The sequence below is a fragment of the Podarcis vaucheri genome, assembly GCF_965113315.1.
Source record: "Podarcis vaucheri genome assembly, chromosome: 9".
Taxonomy (NCBI): Eukaryota; Metazoa; Chordata; class Lepidosauria; order Squamata; family Lacertidae; genus Podarcis; species Podarcis vaucheri.
Window position 1 is genome coordinate 37722502 of NC_138767.1, and position 18820 is coordinate 37741321.

Consider the following 18820-nt stretch of genomic DNA (forward strand, 5'->3'; position numbering starts at 1 on the left):
GCATTTTCAACACACAGACCTCCCCGGCCTCCCTCTATCCCAGTATGCAGCAGCAACACAGGTGACTGTGGGTCAGGTAAGCCCTGCTGCCCCACCCTGGGGCCTGTTACTGAGGATATTGATCTCTGAGCAGTAGGGACACCCTGCACAGAAATATTTGCATCTTATATTTTAGGTGCCAAACCAAAACTGCTTTACTCTGCTGGAAATTTATTAGGATGGCTACTCTGCTGTTATCTCATCAATTTTTCAGTTTTCAGCTGGATTTTACAGCTTGATATTTTATTGACTCTGGTACTGGTATTTAGTTTTTCCACTCAGTAAGAGGGATAAAAGTTATTTTAAATATATCTTTCACAAACAGTTTGCTTAGAATAAAATGTATTTTAGAACATGAAATATGCTCGTTTCTGAAGTTTGAAATGTTAATACTTTAAATATATATTTCCAGTACATGCAATATTCCTGATTTATAGTTTGAGCCCTGTACAAAGAGACTGATATTCAAATCTCAAACTGCAGTTTATATCATACCCAAAATAGAGGATTGGTCAAATAAGGTTATCATATATGCTCAAGTGACATGCTATGCTCAAGTGAAGCCATTCTAGCCTGTTTGAGTGTGTTGTGCTGCCCAAAGTGGGTCTTTGGGGCTTCTGACTCATTTTACATAGGAACTGAGAGTATAGAGCAACAATTAGGATCACTGCACAAATGTGTGGTAGCAAAATGCTTAGTTTTGTTAAAGCCAGAGAATGTTGGCAGCTTATAAGGCTGCAAAATTCCAAGCCACCCTTGAAGATTTTCTGTGCGCCAGTAAACAACAAAAGGTGGAGTATGGGAAGAGCAAATGGCATTAAGGCTCTGTAATAACTCACTGATTAAATAACATATGACCTTTGAATTCTTGACTTTCAAAAAGATTCCTGCAAGGCACTAAGGTTATTATTATTTTTTAAAGAAAAGGGGGAGAAAGGGGGGGGGACTATAGCAGTCAAACTAAGACAGGCAACACAGAAGCAAAAGACTTAAAAAAGAAAACTTTGGGAATCCCAAATGCAGGGAACCCAATACTTCACTTCCATTTTCATGCTCCCAGACCATGCAGGATGTGGCTCTCCCAAGCTGATCAGCTGGTAGAGGACTTCCTTGGTAGAAAAAAATAGAGCCTCATCACTAATGAGGGTCAACAAACCACATGTGATGTTGGAAATGGATGAATGCATTATTATTGTAAAAGCTATTTATGGGTGTTTGCTTATCTATTTGTTTAACAGGCTGTTAGACCACTCTTTAGGCAAAGCATGCCCCTCATGCAGTTTAAAACTGCATACAATACAAATACAAAAATTCAAAAATAAAATCATTAAAATATTGTATCCAATAAAATAACTTAAAATAGCCATTTCCATCCAAGCTAAATAAACCTATTTGGGGAGCACCACTGAAAAGGCTCAATTTCATTACACACCAACCTAATTGTAATTTAAAAGGCAGGCATCTCAACAGGGCTGCAGAAGCACATCTTAAGGTATGGACAGCATGATATAGTTGAAGGTAGTTCTTAAAGGTAAGTTGGTCCTAAACCATTTAGGGCTTTAACGATCTTCATCTGCACTTTGAATTAGGCCTGAAAACGTACTGACAACTGGCGCAGCTGGCTCACTACTTGTGTAACATACTCTGCCTGCTGCGCTCAAACCAGTAGGCAAGTGGCAGAATTCTCCACCAGCTGAAATTTCCAAATTATCTTCATAGGTGGCCTGACATACAATGCGTAACAGAAGTATAGCCTGGAAGTCACTGGAGCACTTACAACAGAAGCAAGGTTCAACATCTCCAGATAGGGTCACGGCTGGCACACAGTTGAAGATGGCAGAAAGCACTCCTAGATGCCACCTGCGCTTCCCCAGTTAGCACCATGTCCGAAATCATACCCAAGCTGTGAACCTGGACTTTCAGGGAAAGTGCAAACCCACCTCAGACCAAGTAAGTACCTCCACCCTCATGTAATAGAATGTTCTCCTCATCTCTCTTCCCTCTAAATCTGTTATGGGGGCTCCTCCAACCCTCTGGAGAAAATCCAGTGATTGGGGGAGACAACATGTGTGAGGGCAGGAGATAATTTCCTTGCATAAGCAGAATCCATTCACCTTTTGGAATTATTTAGTTCAATACCACTCACAGTATTTGGGCAGGGTGGGCACACGTGTGGAAACCATGGAAGAACATTCTATCATTTGAGCTCCCGCTTGGAATCTGAAGCGGCAGAGCCAAGATACAAGTTTCTAACCTTGGTGAGAATGAAGCCAACATCACTTCTGTCCTATACGAAAACCCTAGGTGACAAAGGCATCTCAGGTGTACTCTCTCACAGACTCATTTTTATTTATTTTTAATTAGAAGCTCCCCTGCACTACATGAGAAACTGTCTCCTCTCAAGTGTCACGAGGCAGTTTCCAATGGGGTACAAGGGAATTAAATGTGCCACTGTGGCACAGACTTCAAATGCTTCTTACACTGGCAATGAGGGGAGAAACTTCAAGCCTCATTATAGCTGTGACATAAATGTAATTCTGTTATAATAATAAAAGAAACTTTTGCTTTTCTCTGAGCTCCAATGGAAGGTGCTTCATCTGCTCTCCCCACCCACCCTGCCCCCGTTGGCTCACTGTAAGAGAATGTGGCCATAAGCAAATCCTAATCTAGAAGTTAGCCCTTATCTTTGGTGTGGGGGCGGGGGAGCTGCCTCATATAAACTAAGATACTTTCCCTACAATCTGTTGAAGAGCAGCATGTACTTAAAAAAATTCCCATTCCTCAACCACCCTCATTCCCAAATCTTATGTGGAGGCATAATTTTTATCTTTTGCATTTGGGGAGCACAAAATGTTGGGCAAGAAATGGCAGGAATGTAAAGAAGAATGGTTATCTCTAGAAAGGGCAAATATACAAAGAAAGGAATTTATCTGAAGCAGTGGATTTTATTTCCAATTAAAAAAGAATTTAGACTAAGGCACTTAAAAACTGTTACGGAAGGGGGGGGCATGTCTTCTTCACTACAATATATTTGCTCAATTTCTCTAGGACTCCATCACCCCTCCCCTGTCCTCCATAATCTCTCAAGTAATCCTGTCAAAATCACTCTGCCAAACCTTTCCTCGGGCAATGCCAGGTGACAGACTATGCGTACATGGACCATTGTCTTCTCAGGATGTGCTTATCTGCGCATATCTCCAGCTCTGCATATTCCCCCTCCCTCCTCCATATGTTAATCCAGTGTAACCCAACCTCTCCTTAATGTATTCATGATGTAATCTGTGTAACCCAACCTTTCCTTAATGTATTCATGATGTAACTGGGAGGTATTTTGCACTGTATTCTGGGACATGGAGGGAAATTTCAAAAGTTCATGTCACCCCCTTTCTCGCTGTTCAATCTCGCCTTGAACCTGTTGCGCAATAAACTTGGACCTTCTGCAGTTGCTCCTGTGTCCGGCTGAGCTCATTTTCTTCCGCAGGGACCCACGGACTTAGTCCGATGAGCTGGGTGGCAGAGTAACCCCGCACCCAGATTTTAGCCGTAACAGTTGGCTGCCCAACGTGGGGCTTGTGGTTCTCCCGAGCTGCTGACTGGGGGCCCCGAAATCTTCAGCCGGCTCCGGGCCATTTTGCCTGGGAAGATCCTTTTGGACCCCCAGCCATCTTCCGGGCGGTAATCGAAAGCCCTAGGAGTTCAGCCGGGGAGCAAAAGAGGGATCCAGCCGGCTTATTCATCGATCCCGGGATCATCATAGAAGACGCGTGAGTATAAGGAAAAAGGAAAATCCAGTGCACTGGTGGGAAGGGGGTGGAAGTCTCCTGGCAACTGAATTCTCTGCCCTCCTCTCTATCGCTCCTTCTTGCCTTTCTCTTGGTCCGGTTAGTGAGAGAGACCGTGGACCGCTGCTCAACCCGAAAGGGGGGTTCTGAGCTCTATCCCTTTTCCTTAAAATCTCCAGCCAGCCGCACCAATTGGGAGCCCGAAAGTAAGACGGAGAGACCCGACTTGAAAGATAGCCGACTCTCTGCAACGGGCATCCCAGTTGAAAGCAAGGGGTTGGAGCTCTCTTTCCGAACTTCCCGAGCGTCCTTGCTAGGGGGCAGGAAGTGGTCTTGCTTTCTATCCCAATCCCAGCCGCACCGGTCGAGCTACATACCACGTGTACTGTAAGCTCGCTTCCGAAAGCAAGGGGGATTTTCGACCCGAAATTCTATCCAGGGACCACCCGATCTGGCACCGCATGGCGCGGGCGTCCAGTAGGGCCCCTTTTCCTGAGATGTGACGATAGGTAGGAGGTTGCCAGGAGGGATAGCCCATGAGGAATTGGGCAGGACAGGCAGAGTGGAAAGAGACCCCAGGTTACAGGAAATAAGGAAATAAGGAAATAGGAAATGGAACGCAAGGAACCGGATAGCTAGAGCTCTCTAAAACCCACTAAGGAAGTTGCCAGGCAACTAGAAGCCCCTTCTCCTCTTTACTATACGTCCCTGTACTAAGCATACCAAACCCCTAGACATACCAATCCTAATCAACCCCTCTTTTTCCCCTTCTCTATCCCAGACACCCCCCCAAAAAAAGAAAAAAGCAAAAAAGCAACAACAGCAACGCATGCATCTATAAAGGGGTACCCAGTCAACCAAGCGTTGTGAGCCCTACCAGTCTGATTACCTGGTGGTGTGTTTGAAGAGGCAAGGAGGCTCATAAAACCATGTGGGACCTGCCTACTAATTTCACTTAATGAAGCCAAAGGTAGTGGCCCATCTCCTTGCAATAACCAACTAAAGGATGAGAATATATATGTTTACATGTTGTCTGTTATGTGTGTTGTCTGTTAATACATATATGAGAAGATGTATGTTTACATGTTGTCTGTTATGTGTGTTGTCTGTTCCTTCTGTCTCTGGCAGACTGCCTTTCTTAAGTGTGCATAGTTTAAACTGCAAGCTTGCTTCAAAATTTAAATCTAAGGAAGCCATGCTGGATCCTAGCAGTCCTAAATAAGACAAAAATTGAGAATGAAGTGTGCAAATGTTTACCCCACCTCTTGCTTTGCCCCAACTTTTGAGATTGTGAGTCTACAGTCTTATTTTAGAAGGTGCTTTTAACCTAATGTTTCTGCTGCAAAAGCCTAGTTGAGCACAACTGCTCTCTCAAGCTAAAATGCAGTGTATGTATTTCATTAAGCGTATGCCTATAAAAGTATGGTGTTCATTCTAAGAAAAATATTTGAGTCCAGTTTTAACTTTGATTTGGTTGGACAGAAGAGTTATTGTAAGGCTCCTGATATCAGTCTCTATAAGACTTCATGGCCTCTTTTGTTAGAAAATGCCCCCCTCCCCCTTGTTTCACTCTGCCTCTTTCAGTTGTTTTCTCCCTTCTTACTTCTGTGCCAGGTAAATTTACTCCCGAGTAAGCTTCCTTTAAAGGAAACTGCAAAGAGGGGAGGGGGGGCAACACTCGTGTATTCCCTTAAAAAAAAATCAAATCTAGGGCTGCTTTAACTGTGCTTTATAAGAGATCCTCTCCCTATCTTACGAAAACTGTTCACTTCAATCTTCCTTAAATATCATTTCAAACTCACTCAAACTATCTCAAGATCTGCAAAAAGGGTTCTGTGTAAAGTTATGTACTTTTATTTTCCTCTTCCTTAGTACATGATAGGAGCATAGATGTTTCCTTTCCCAGCTGTAAATCTGTACTTAAATGTGTATGCCTCTTTGGTAGTACAAATCTTGCTGCAAAATCTTGCTGTGAACCCTATATTTTGGAGGGTTGGACTAGATGACCCCAGGGTCCCCTTTCAACTCTCCCGATTTGTGGCTGTGTGGAAGGACATGTGTCTGCAAGCATTGGAGGGTACTTCTTAAATTCTGGTGACGTGATGGAGTTGAAATTCAACCGAGCTATGCTCTTTAGTTTTAAAAGGTGAGAGGTGAAGCCCAACTGGTAATATCAAGCATTTAAGTGATTACAGTGTTCATCATTTTGTCTATTATTTTAAAAAAATCAAACTTAAAAGTCCATTAAAAGTTTAAGCACATAAAAATTCATATAATCAAGTAGAATTAGCCTTGACCATCCATCCTGTAAATAAAGGGCAGTAAAATTTGTCTGCAGATGGTAAGGCTGAGAATGTTAAAAAAAAAAAAAAAATCATATGAATTCTAACTCTCTGGCCATTTTACTCATAAATAAGAGAGCGGTTGATTGTTCCGCGAATGACCAGATAAAATGACCAATAATGATAGTCTTTTCCTGTACATAAAGGAAGCACTCCTGTTGCTGGGGCTGAAATTGCTAGCTTTGGTGAATACTTAAATTGCTGAGTTTCTCTTTTTTGTTGTTTTAAAATCTAACCCTATTTTTAAAATCTACTCCTTACCTTTCCCTTCCTTATTCTAATTGAGCCAAAGGATGCAACATTTTCAATGGTATAAAAGGTTTGCTGAGACATGAACTCTGCACATGCACAGAGGCTAGATCAGCTTTAAAAAAAAAGAGAGAGAGAGAGCGAGAGAAAGGAGGGGGGAGAGAGAAGGTTTGGAGAGCGTGAAACCTATACAAATTTCCTTATGTAAAACTTGGAACCATTGAGCGAAATCATCCTTAATGTGTTTTGCTCCAGGGCTACTTAAGACAATAGAGTTAAGTACTGGACATGCCAAATTCTTTTCACAGGTAAATATCAAAGCACTCCCACTGTGAGCTCCTCTCTTGAGTAGTTTCCCCCCCCCATGGGATTTAAATTTTATAACAGTTTTCTTGTGTGTGTGTGTGTATGTGTATATGCCTATGCATTTTAGGAACAGCATTTCCTGACAGACCTCTCACATGAAATAATTTTCCCTTTTAACAGAGTGTCCTTTCTGAGGGGATGCAAACAGTGATTTAAATACTCTATAAAAGTAATTGCATTTGTTTTCCTTTTGTCTTACTTCCCTTAAAGCCAAACAGTCACTTTCTTTCTGTTCAGCAAAACAAGTCTGAATCCCTGCTATATTAGTTGATTTCCTTCTATCTCTTTGTGGCTTTGACATTATTTTTTAGGTTACAAATAATCTGTTTTCCTTTATTAAGTTCGTTTTATCAGTTCTTCCATTATATATATGAAATTAATCGAAGCACAACCAAACATTGTTTGTGGAATGGTATTTGTTTACCTTTTGCCTGAGCATTTCTTAATTCTGTCATTTTGGCTAGTGCAAGGTACTTGCACAACTTTAAATTGCCATTCATTTTCTTGGTATTAACTCATTTCCCAGTATTCCACTATTAACATTACAGCTGATGTCACATCAAGAAACACTTTTATTTTCATTTGGGATGTTAGAATGCCAAAACAGATTACTTCAGGTTACTTATTAATTGTGTGTCTTAGCATTTATTTATTTTTGGTTCCTCATAGCTCATTTTGTGTGTTTGTGTTTTACTTTGGGGACATGTTCATCACATGTTGAAAGTCAGTTTCATGAAGTTCTTTTATCAGATAGCACATGGTGAATTTTAAGTTTTTCCCCATTGTTTTCCCATCTTTTCAGTCTAGTGGTTTTGATAATATATTTAATAATAATTCTTTTCTAAATCTGATGTCCTTGTGTCAAGTTTGTTTTCATCTGACTGGTAATCTAATTTTTTGCTTTCTTTTGTATTTTTTTAACCTTTGTATTTTTTCAGTTCTCTTTCTATACATGTGGAGTAATTTTTATTTTATAATATGAAAAGAACAACAACAACAAAAACTAAGTGAAGGAAAGCAAACAAACTTAGCAGATAATAACAGTAATTATATGGAAATGTGATAATAAATAATACTAAATAGTAAATTTTATTTCTATCCTGCCCTCCCCAGCCGAAGCTGGGCTCAGGGCGGCTAACAACAATCAAAATAGTCCAATAATGATAATGAATAAAATGTTTAATCCACTTAGATTGTTATTATTTGCAGCTTCCCATGGAAACTGGAGGACATCCTTTTTGCCTTTTGCCCCTTCCTTGTCTAACTGTTTTTAAGTCACCCCAAAACCCTGCCCCTTACAGGATATCACTTCTACAGATGTGCAATGATGAAAAGCAGCAACAACCCCTCAACAACCCCTCAACTCAGTTCTTCGCTATCACAAGACCTGCAACACCAGAGTTTTCAAAGTGGCCACAGCTATCTCTTTAAAATGATATAGACTGACGGGGGGGGGGGCTGACAAAGGGGGGAGGAGTTGAATTGCAAGGACATTTTTTCACTTGAACCTCAAGCCTCTGCTCCAAGATTCAAAAGATACATACGTAAAAGATCACAATGGTGTCAAGATATGCAACAGATATTTAATTATTTTGTTTTGTATTATGTGTTATTATGTAAGAATGTTGAAATGTGTCTGACAGTGTGATTTCCACAAAGGGGGGCAATTTATTGTGTGTAACTGTTTTTATGTTTAATGTCTTATTCCTTACACACCAGTGGAGAATTCTCATGCATTTTATACTTTCTAATAGCTCACACTATTGCGTAGTCCAATGTTTAGATAACCACAATTCGTTGTCCCACCTGGCACTATGCCAACCTTCCCTACCCATTTTAAAAATGTGCTAAAACTTGCTTTACCAAGGAGAAGCTTCTAAGAAACATGAAGGTGGATATGCTTTGGTTTAGCAGGAATGATTCCTTATAGACTTAAATTGACTTATTTGGACAACTGCCCTTGTTAAGAATGGTTTTCTTTTAACAGATTGGTTTGAAGAGTTGAGAACCATGGGGCAAGATAAATTCAAATTGGACTCAGTTTGAATTGGGCACGTGTATCCAGGCTGCAATTAGCCTTTTGGTCCTTTAAGTGCAAGTGAGCAACCCCCATGCGTGCAAAACCACAGCCTATAATAAAATCCCATAGCTAAAGGCCAAGGCGAAGACATCTCCCTCAGAGATGCCCAAACCTGTGCCAGCTATGGTGAATGCCAGGCGACATGGTTAAATGAAAGCCCTGAGGGGATTCAACAGACAGGATGTGTTGCTGTAGCACTATGTCAGTGTGAGACCACAGAAGAGCTACCTTGACACCTGAGAACACAAAATGGCGGGGGGGAAGCAAACTGCACTTTGCAGTCATTAGTGGACCTTCCTGCCTAAATGTAAAGCATAGATCACTATTGAGAAAATATTTCTTCCAAGGTGCTAGAATACCACAAGTAACTGAGCAACAAAATATTAATTTACGTGATATCCTATGTCTAGCTATGTGTACTGTTACACCATTATATTTCTGTGCAAATATCCTTAAAGCAGCATGATATGCAAGTCCCTTTCAGGTTTGCATAAACCCACACATCTGGTACGGTAGATACCAAGTTATTATTTAGCGCATATATATAACACGCGTGTACATTGTATTCGTACGTGTTGCTCCCTCTTTTGCTGCCCTGCTCAACCCACCTCCTTTCCATTAGAGCGTATTCCCACTCACAGGGAAAACCTACATTCACCGAGATTTAGGGTGCGGAGAAAAGATTTGCAAGTTCTTACAGAACTTAATGCAAATCTATCTCCGAATGGGGGACTGTTACGGAAGGGGGGGGGCATGTCTTCTTCACTACAATATATTTGCTCAATTTCTCTAGGACTCCATCACCCCTCCCCTGTCCTCCATAATCTCTCAAGTAATCCTGTCAAAATCACTCTGCCAAACCTTTCCTCGGGCAATGCCAGGTGACAGACTATGCGTACATGGACCATTGTCTTCTCAGGATGTGCTTATCTGCGCATATCTCCAGCTCTGCATATTCCCCCTCCCTCCTCCATATGTTAATCCAGTGTAACCCAACCTCTCCTTAATGTATTCATGATGTAATCTGTGTAACCCAACCTTTCCTTAATGTATTCATGATGTAACTGGGAGGTATTTTGCACTGTATTCTGGGACATGGAGGGAAATTTCAAAAGTTCATGTCACCCCCTTTCTCGCTGTTCAATCTCGCCTTGAACCTGTTGCGCAATAAACTTGGACCTTCTGCAGTTGCTCCTGTGTCCGGCTGAGCTCATTTTCTTCCGCAGGGACCCACGGACTTAGTCCGATGAGCTGGGTGGCAGAGTAACCCCGCACCCAGATTTTAGCCGTAACAAAAACCAAAGATTTTGTTGTTGCTGATATTACCTCTGTCCTGTTGGTTTTATCATGTACTGTTATTTTATGCTATATTTGGGTTTCATGCTTTTAACTTTTATGCAAGTTGTTCCACTGTTAGAAAACCAAGTAACTTTCATTATTAGACAGTATATATAGAAAATAGATTACAGTGGTACCTCGGGTTAAGTACTTAATTCGTTCCGGAGGTCCATTCTTAACCTGAAACTGTTCTTTACCTGAAGCACCACTTTAGCTAATAGGGCCTCCTGCTGCCGCCGCGCCACCAGAGCACAATTTCTGTTCCCATCCTGAAGCAAGGTTCTTAACCTGAAGCACTATTTCTGGGTTAGCGGAGTCTGTAACCTGAAGCGTATGTAACCTGAAGTGTATGTAACTCGAGGTACCACTATAATAAAAAAAAAACTGGGTTGTATTGCCTCCAACAAAGTCATCCCTTTAGTGCAAAGACTTCCACTTTCACAGACTCCTGTCCTTGCACCTCCCCCTACATCTACTCTGGAGGGCTAGGGGCACCCAAACAACAGATTCAGGGGTGGGGTGCTCAATGGAAGGAGGGAGAAGGGAGATTCCATTGCACAAGCAGAAGTCCTTGCATGAATGGAACAGCTCTGCTGAATACAGCCCCACAGATAGTGCAGCCCAGTGCCTGTTTGCTCAGACATAAATGCAGATTACTTCTAAGCACATGAGTTTAGGCGTACTTGGAATTAAGTGCCATTGACTCAAGTGCAACTTCTCTAGTTTGAACTGGTCTCAGAGTCCCAGTTACAAATCCTTAAATGGGTTCATCCTGATATTTATAGAGAAGTAATGCAAGCTCAATATACACAGCATATAAAAAGATCCACTCCTTTTTTGACTGCATTCCTTTCACAGAATCCAAAATTGGTGCGGGGGGGGGGGCGGGGGCGGGGAGGGGACAGCACAACCCTTCCGATATGTTTTGGAAGAGTCTTTTTTATAATTATTTTTATTGGTTTTTTACATATATTTCCATACATAACATCTAATACACAAAAGTAAATAAAACATTCGGCTGCTTAAGCCTGTGACTTCCTTCCTCCACGACTGATGGCTTTCAAACCTATTCTCTAAATACTGCATTCTACTGTATTTCTTAATACTATTAAATCATATAAATATTAAATTAGCTATAATTAATAAGTAGTAGTTTTAACCTTGCAAAACTTCTTGTAACCCTTTGGAAGGGTCTTGACCCGACAAAGAGTTGTCCAGACCTTCAAGTTCCTCTCATGGTGACGTTTAGAAATCTACTGTTTTTCAAGAGAAATTGCAATATAAAAAGGAGACCTCCAGTGCAATCCTGTCTGTCTACTCATAAGTAAGCCTCACTGAGTTTAACAGAATTTACTCGCTAAGTGTGCATACGACTGCAGCCTGCATGACCTGCTATCAATCAGCATGTTTACACTCTCAGCACTATCCCTATAAAGGCCACCAAGAAACCCCAGCATAAAAGTCTGCAATGGCAAAGCAATCTAATCTCTGTAAAAAGTGGCTATGGACCTGTTTTTTAAAATGCTTTCATCTTCCTATTACATCCCACAGCTGTGCTAGCATACTTAACATCTGAAACTGACCAACAGCTGTCATGCTTCACCGAAACAACTTGACTAGCTGTCTAACCCACAGGGGCATAAATCTTTCAGCACGTGCACCATGCAAAAGGGAGTGCTTCCTAATAAGGAAACTAGGAATTAAAAAAACACACCACCTAGCATATATTTTCCACCAGCTCTCCCACAAAGATATGAATAAGCTGAACAAAAAAAACAAAAAAAAAACGAATATCCAAAGAATATTATACTTGAACATCCAGCATAAGTTTCTGCATATATTTTATATCACTTGTACTTAGCATGTAGCAGTTCACTTTCAAAATAATTATTTTGTAAGTCATTTTACAACTACACGAGTAGCTGAGCCCATGACCAACCTATTATCTCAGCAGTAAATCCTATGGAGTTCTGTGGGCTTTAAGCAAGGGCAGGACTGCAGTTTGAGTGAAATATACAGATAATTCTTGTGGGAATTTATTTTTTATTAAATTATTATCCCACTTTTCCTCATAAAGGTGTCCAGGGCTGCAATAACAAATAGTAAAACATTTTTTAAAAAATTAAGCACCTAAGATATTTGATCTGAATATTTTAAGGAAACCTGAAACCTAATGTATTTACCTAATATTGCCACATAAATTATCTCATTAGGTATCTGATACTATGTTCTTGTTATGATCCGATTAACTTGTTTGCCATCAAAGGAAGCGTAGAGCTTGTAAATAAAAGGAAAAAAGGGGGAATGTGTTTAGTTGGTTTAACTGGATCGCATTTCCTAGCAAACGAAATTAAAATAATATTTTAGAGCAAATCTGCCCAGTCACTTAATGTATGTTTGTATCTGCTTTAACTATATTCCAGGATGAATATATGTGATACATTTTTGAACATGCAACACATATTGCAAATTCTGCTGTATGATGCAAATACGTCACAAGTCATTCCTAGGCTGTAGAGGAACTACGATAATCGGGGCAGTGTGTCATGTTTCACCGCCTGAGGCAAAATGGGAGCATGCTGCTGTGCCGCCCCACACTGCCAAAGTGTCCCTTACCTGTGGTGGCGATTTCCAGAAAGATCTAATGAGATCTTTTGGCACCGCTGCAGACGCCGCTTCTCCACCAGTTACAGAGGTGCTGTGGAGCCCACAGGGGCACTGCATCCTTAGCTTCTGCTGCCTGAGGCAGCTGCTTCACCTTGTCTTATGGGCAGGCCACCCCCTGAAAACCGCTAACAGCAGGCCTAATGTAGCAAGGAACACCTTACCTTGATGTGTGGAACAAATGACCATTAATTCATGGCTGGCATCTCCAGATCTCCTGACAGGAATTAGTAGCTCACCAATATCTTCTTCTATTCTATACTCTGGCCCAGGAATGTACACAGTAGATTCTAGAAAAGAGTGGAATGTGGGGGGGGGGGGAGAGAGAGAGATCAAATAAATACTAAGTAAAATAATTTAAAGTAGATAGCATTACTGTCTATACTGGGTGGTATTTAATTGTATTATTATGCAAATAGTATACCTGAAGGAGCGTCTCCACCCACATCGTCCAGCCCGGACACTGAGGTCCAGCTCAGAGGACCTTCTGGCGGTTCCTTCATTGTGAGAAGTGAGGTTACAGGGAACAAGGCAGAGGGCCTTCTCTGTAGTGGCGACCGCCCTGTGGAACACCCTCCCACCAGATGTCAAGAAAATAAACTATTTGACTTTTAGAAGACATCTGAAGGCACCTCTGTTTAGGTAAGTTTTTAATGTTTGATGTTTTATCATGTTTTTAAAATTCTGTTGGGAGCCGCCCAGAGAGGCTGGGGAGGCCCGGCCAGATGGACAGGATATAAGTAATAAGTTGTTGTTGTTGTTGTTACTACTACTACTACTACTACTACTACTACTACTACTACCCTTCTGTTGATGGAACAGTGTATGATTGAGCAGGAAGTCTCTACTAATAGAAAGGGAGCGAGGAGTTCCATTACTGATACCCTCCCTCTGGTTTCCTACACCACTTTCCATGCTGCTCTGAAGGGTCCCCAAAACCCTCTGGAACAAGTTCTCAGGAGTGGAAGAGGCTGAGGGTGAAGAGTGAAATGAGAGTTGGCAAAAAGTGCCCCCACCACCATCCATTAGTGGAGGCATCCACTGCATCAAAAACCCTTCTGCAAACAGAAGGGGACAATTGTTTTCCACCCATTGTCATCCAATTCTGAATTCCATTCCATGGGGACAGGATTGGAGTGCCTTTATAGGGGAGGAAAATTAAAGCAGGAATAAAAAGTAGGAAAAAACCACATACCATCACCTGGATCCACAATTTCCACCGTTGCCTGTTCTGGAAATTCCAGGGCAGCCATGACTGGATCTGACAAAACAATCTGGAATAGCTCTGATTCCTCGTATTCATTGTCCACTATTATTCTTACTTTCCAGGTAGCCACTGTCTGCCCTGGGTTGAACTGAACCTGTTTCTGGGCTTTTCCTTTGAAATCTTTATCCTTTTCTGCTGTTCCGTCTCTAGTCCCAATGCCTGAAGGAATATTTGGAAGAAATAACAATAAAGGGTTAAGAAAATGTTCACTTTTTCTACTCCCCAAGAGGAACAACTTCAAGCAATTTTTTTTTTTTTGGAAATTTCAGAAAACTGTCATATACACATATATAACATATTTGCTTTCGTAGATTTTCACGGGTACAGGAATGCAGGTTTTGGTGTCTTCGGGTGTCTTCCCGTGTAAGAGTCGGGGTGTCTGGGCGACGTTTCGACGAGGTCTCACTCGTCATCTTCAGGCTGGTGCTTTCGGCTTCTTGTTACTGGAACAGAGCAGAATCTGGTGTTTGAGTTCCTATAAACCTGATGGCTCCCTAGGACACACTATCTACCGGAAAAAAACACACACCAACCGCTACTTACATGCACAATCACACCACCACCCTGCACAAATAAACTCCGTAGCCAAGACTCTCATCTCCAGAACCAAACGCCTGGCTGACAAAGACCACTTGACAACTGAGTTACAGAATCTCTCAAATGTGTTAATCGCCAATGGATACCAGAAAAACAAGGTTACGAAGCTAATCCAAAAAGAAACACCCCCCAAAAACCAAGACACAGAAGAAAACAATGGCATGGCCCTCCTTCCTTATATCAAGGGCACTACAGACAAAATTAGCAAAATCCTCCATAAACACAATATCAAAACAGCCTTCTGCACCAACCAAAAAATAGCCAATATCCTCAGAAACCCAAAAGACAAAATCCAGCTGGAAAACCAAGGGGTCTATGAAATACCCTGCAAAGTCTGCCCAGCCACGTACATTGGACAAACAAACAGACGAATAAATGCACGTATCGCAGAACACAAGAATGCCGTCAAAAAAGAAGAAAAAACTTCCTCTCTTTTCCAACACATGAAAGAAACAGGACACGAAATTAATTTTGCAGATTCCAAATTGCTCTTTAACATGGAACATCACCACAAGAGAATAATCATGGAAGCCATCGAGATAGAGAAACACCCTCACAACATGAACAAGCGTGACGACACGTCCCGCCTGCCAGACATCTGGAAATTAGCCCTCCCCACAAAAACCGACACCAGAACCAGAGGCACACAGAACGCCGTCACCAATCAACCACACCAGACCCAAACCCAGACCCTCTCCACAGACATATTACAGACTCCATCCAGTAGCCAAACTATAGTGGCACCTCCGGATGCTGCACCCCCCTGCAATCCCTACACAGATCTGGCTGGCACAAGGCACAAAATCACAGCTCGCCCCTATACACGAAGCCAAGCCAGAGCACAACTAAATGCAGCACAGCCATCTTCTCAGAAAAACTCTTCACAAGCTCAAGAGGTCAAGACACGAAAGCTTTAGCAACTAATCTACACTTAATGACCCACCCAGTGGTATTCAGAATATCACTCATGAAATCACTCAAGATATCCCTCAAGTAATTAAGGAACAAAAGAAGAAAAGGCACACTAATCTAGGAACTTCCTCTCTGCCTAGAACGTTGGAGGCTATACACCACACCCCTCAACAGTATTTATAGGAACTCAAACACCAGATTCTGCTCTGTTCCAGTAACAAGAAGCCGAAAGCACCAGCCTGAAGATGACGAGTGAGACCTCGTCGAAACGTCGCCCAGACACCCCGACTCTTACACGGGAAGACACCCGAAGACACCAAAACCTGCATATATAACATATATATCAATATCCCTGTCCCAGAAAAGATAGTGCAGACAGAAGCCTACAGCATCAGTCTGCACCCTGCAGCAACCTGCTGTATCATTTAACAGCCAAAAGAGACATACAGGTGAGTAAACAGAAATCTGGAATGGGTGAGGAGGAAGGAAAGATGGTGAGCAGGGAACAGATTTGTCTTTGCCTTGATCTTCACTTCCTCCAGTAATTTTTCTAGCTGGCCCATCTTTCTTTGTGAGAAGCAATAATAATAATAATAATAATAATAATAATAATAATAATAATGTACATCAAAATCCCCATCAGAGCAGTATCTTCATCAGGATCAACAACAAAAAGTACTTATCCATGGGCCTGCTCATAAAATAAAATAATTTAAGACAAGGCAAACAATTATTACAATGACAAGCTAAAGAAGATTTTAAACAACTGTGTAAGACTTCAGCATAGACAAAGTGGAGGTGGAGGAAAAGCTGGAAGAAGAAGAAGAAGAAGAAGAGTTTGGATTTGATATCCCGCCTTTCACTCCCCTTCAGGAGTCTCAAAGCGGCTAACATTCTCCTTTCCCTTCCTCCCCCACAACAAACACTCTGTGAGGTGAGTGGGGCTGAGAGACTTCAGAGAAGTGTGACTGGCCCAAGGTCACCCAGCAGCTGCATGTGGAGGAGCGGAGACGCGAACCCGGTTTCCCAGATTACGTGACTACCGCTCTTAACCACTACACCACACTGGCTCTCTGGAAGTGGTATTAGTTGTTACCCAAGTATGCAAAGTAACAACCTTGAGACGGAATGCTGGAGGAGATTTGCAGACAAAATTGCATTTCCCTCTCAGGGTGCAAGACAGATTGTAAGATGCATCCTAGTCTACAGGCACAAAAAATAAAAACATATGTTCTCTCATTTTTGAGAATATAAAATCTTGGTTCATTTTTAAGCCCCAATTGGGAGGCTATGTGTATGTGCAAATACATGTTTTTACACAAATACAGACCTTTTCTGCTTAGAAAACTGAAAACTGACTGCAGCTGTAGCTTAATGTTACTGATTTGATCGTCCAAAGCGAACCTGACAATTCTGTGGCTGTTAATGCTATTGCTGCAATACTGGTGATGCCTCAGTTTGGTGATATTTTAATATGGACCTAAATAACTAGTTCTGTTACTTATTGAATGTATTAATAAGTTGTATGCATGATGCCTTAAAATCCATATTAGAATCAAATGGCTGAAGCTGATTTCTTTCTTTTTTAAAGAAGTGAGAGGGTGCCATACACAATTCTACCAACACATTTAAGATATTGGTTATGTCCTTGACAGCTTTTAACATTTCAGCTGCAAAAGTGTGATTTTACTGTTGTCTATAATTTTGAACGGATAAAAAAAGGAGGCGCATGTCTATGAAGTTAGATTTTGAATTTCTTAATGTCTAACATTTCTACTCTACTTCAGCTTAAATAAGCGAACTATTTTATTTAATTTATGGTTTGACACCATCAGTTAGGAAACTTTACCTCTCTGTCAGAGAATAATGAACCTTTGTCAAGCTGAATCCCTCGCCCAGGTCTGTGAGAACCTGATAGCCTGCAAGAAACTTCTGAAAGCTGTGAAGTGTGAAAACCATTTCCACTTTAGGACTTCCAGTTCTTACACTCCAGACCTAATTAGAAATGCTTGATATAATTAGGAAAGCCTAAGTCAGCATTTAACCTGCTCCTCCAGGTTTGCTCTTAAATACTTGATCAGCTAATAGTTGTTTTTTCAGTGTCAAAATGATGGAAGGAAAAAAGGGAGATCTGGCCATGTGATCTTTTCTGACTTAGGGTACATTCAGATATGGGGATTATTGTGCTAGTATTCCTGATTATAATGCTAGCACTACTGGCCCAGTTTCTAACATTTCTTTCACACTATATTATCCTGCTATGTTATAGAACTGTAATTGCTTTTTCAGCAATCTACCACCATGTCACGCTACTTTTCATTCACACCAGTGAGTGTGGTGTGACACAACAGCAGATGCCATCTGACATGTCCCACCACTCTTTCTTGTGAATATTCACATTGGTTCACCCATGAAAATGGCAGAAAAGAACTGTGTGCTGGGATACTGCCCCAAATACCATCCCATCAACTGTCCTAGTTAATGGACATGGAAACAGATTTTTCTTCTAGAAGCAATGAACCCAGAAATGATTACTCAAATCCGCTGTATTGCGCAAGAAATGTGTGTGTAAAATGGGATGCCACTGTTCTTCAACAGACTGTGTCTTAGAGTGTTTACTGCAACTGAAACCAATATATTTTCTACAATTTATGTCAGCGAAGGCATGTCTACGCATATACTTATAGGTAGGGCTGTGCTTAGGGATGCGGGTGGCGCTAGAGCCTAGGGCTTGCCGATCAGAAGGTCACGGTTCGAATTCCTGCAATGGGGTGAGCTCCCGTTGCTCGGTCCCAGCTCCTGCCAACCTAGCAGTTCAAAAGCACATCAAGTGCAAGTAGATAAATAGGTACCGCTCCGGCGGGAAGATAAACAGCGTTTCCGTGCGCTGCTCTGGTTCGCCAGAAGCGGCTTAGTCATGCTGGCCACATGACCCGGAAGCTGTACGCCAGCTCCCTCGGCCAATAAAGAGAGATGAGCGCCACAACCCCAGAGTCGGCCATGACTGGACCTAATGGTCAGGGGTCCCTTTACCTTTACTAGGGCTGTGCTATAAATCAATATATTGTCTGATATCGGGTTTTAGATCAAATCATGATAACCGTTTTTTAAAAAATGACTTTGCAATTAATCACATATTGTGGGGGGGTATTTAAAAAATCACAATATTGGAAAAACCAGGAAG

At 41.6% G+C, this 18820-nt stretch overlaps 1 protein-coding gene across 2 annotated transcripts in view; it reads right to left on the reverse strand.

Moving 5' to 3' along the window:
- The window catches only part of FREM3 (FRAS1 related extracellular matrix 3), an 87558-nt gene that overhangs the window by 35593 nt on the left and 33145 nt on the right, over nt 1-18820 (reverse strand). For both annotated transcript variants that reach the window (XM_082237530.1, XM_082237531.1), the window contains exons 4-5: nt 14056-14286; nt 13025-13150 (exon numbers count right to left, since the gene is read on the reverse strand). In XM_082237530.1, coding sequence (XP_082093656.1) covers nt 13025-13150; nt 14056-14286 — 357 coding nt within the window. The remainder of the gene's footprint in view (nt 1-13024; nt 13151-14055; nt 14287-18820) is intronic.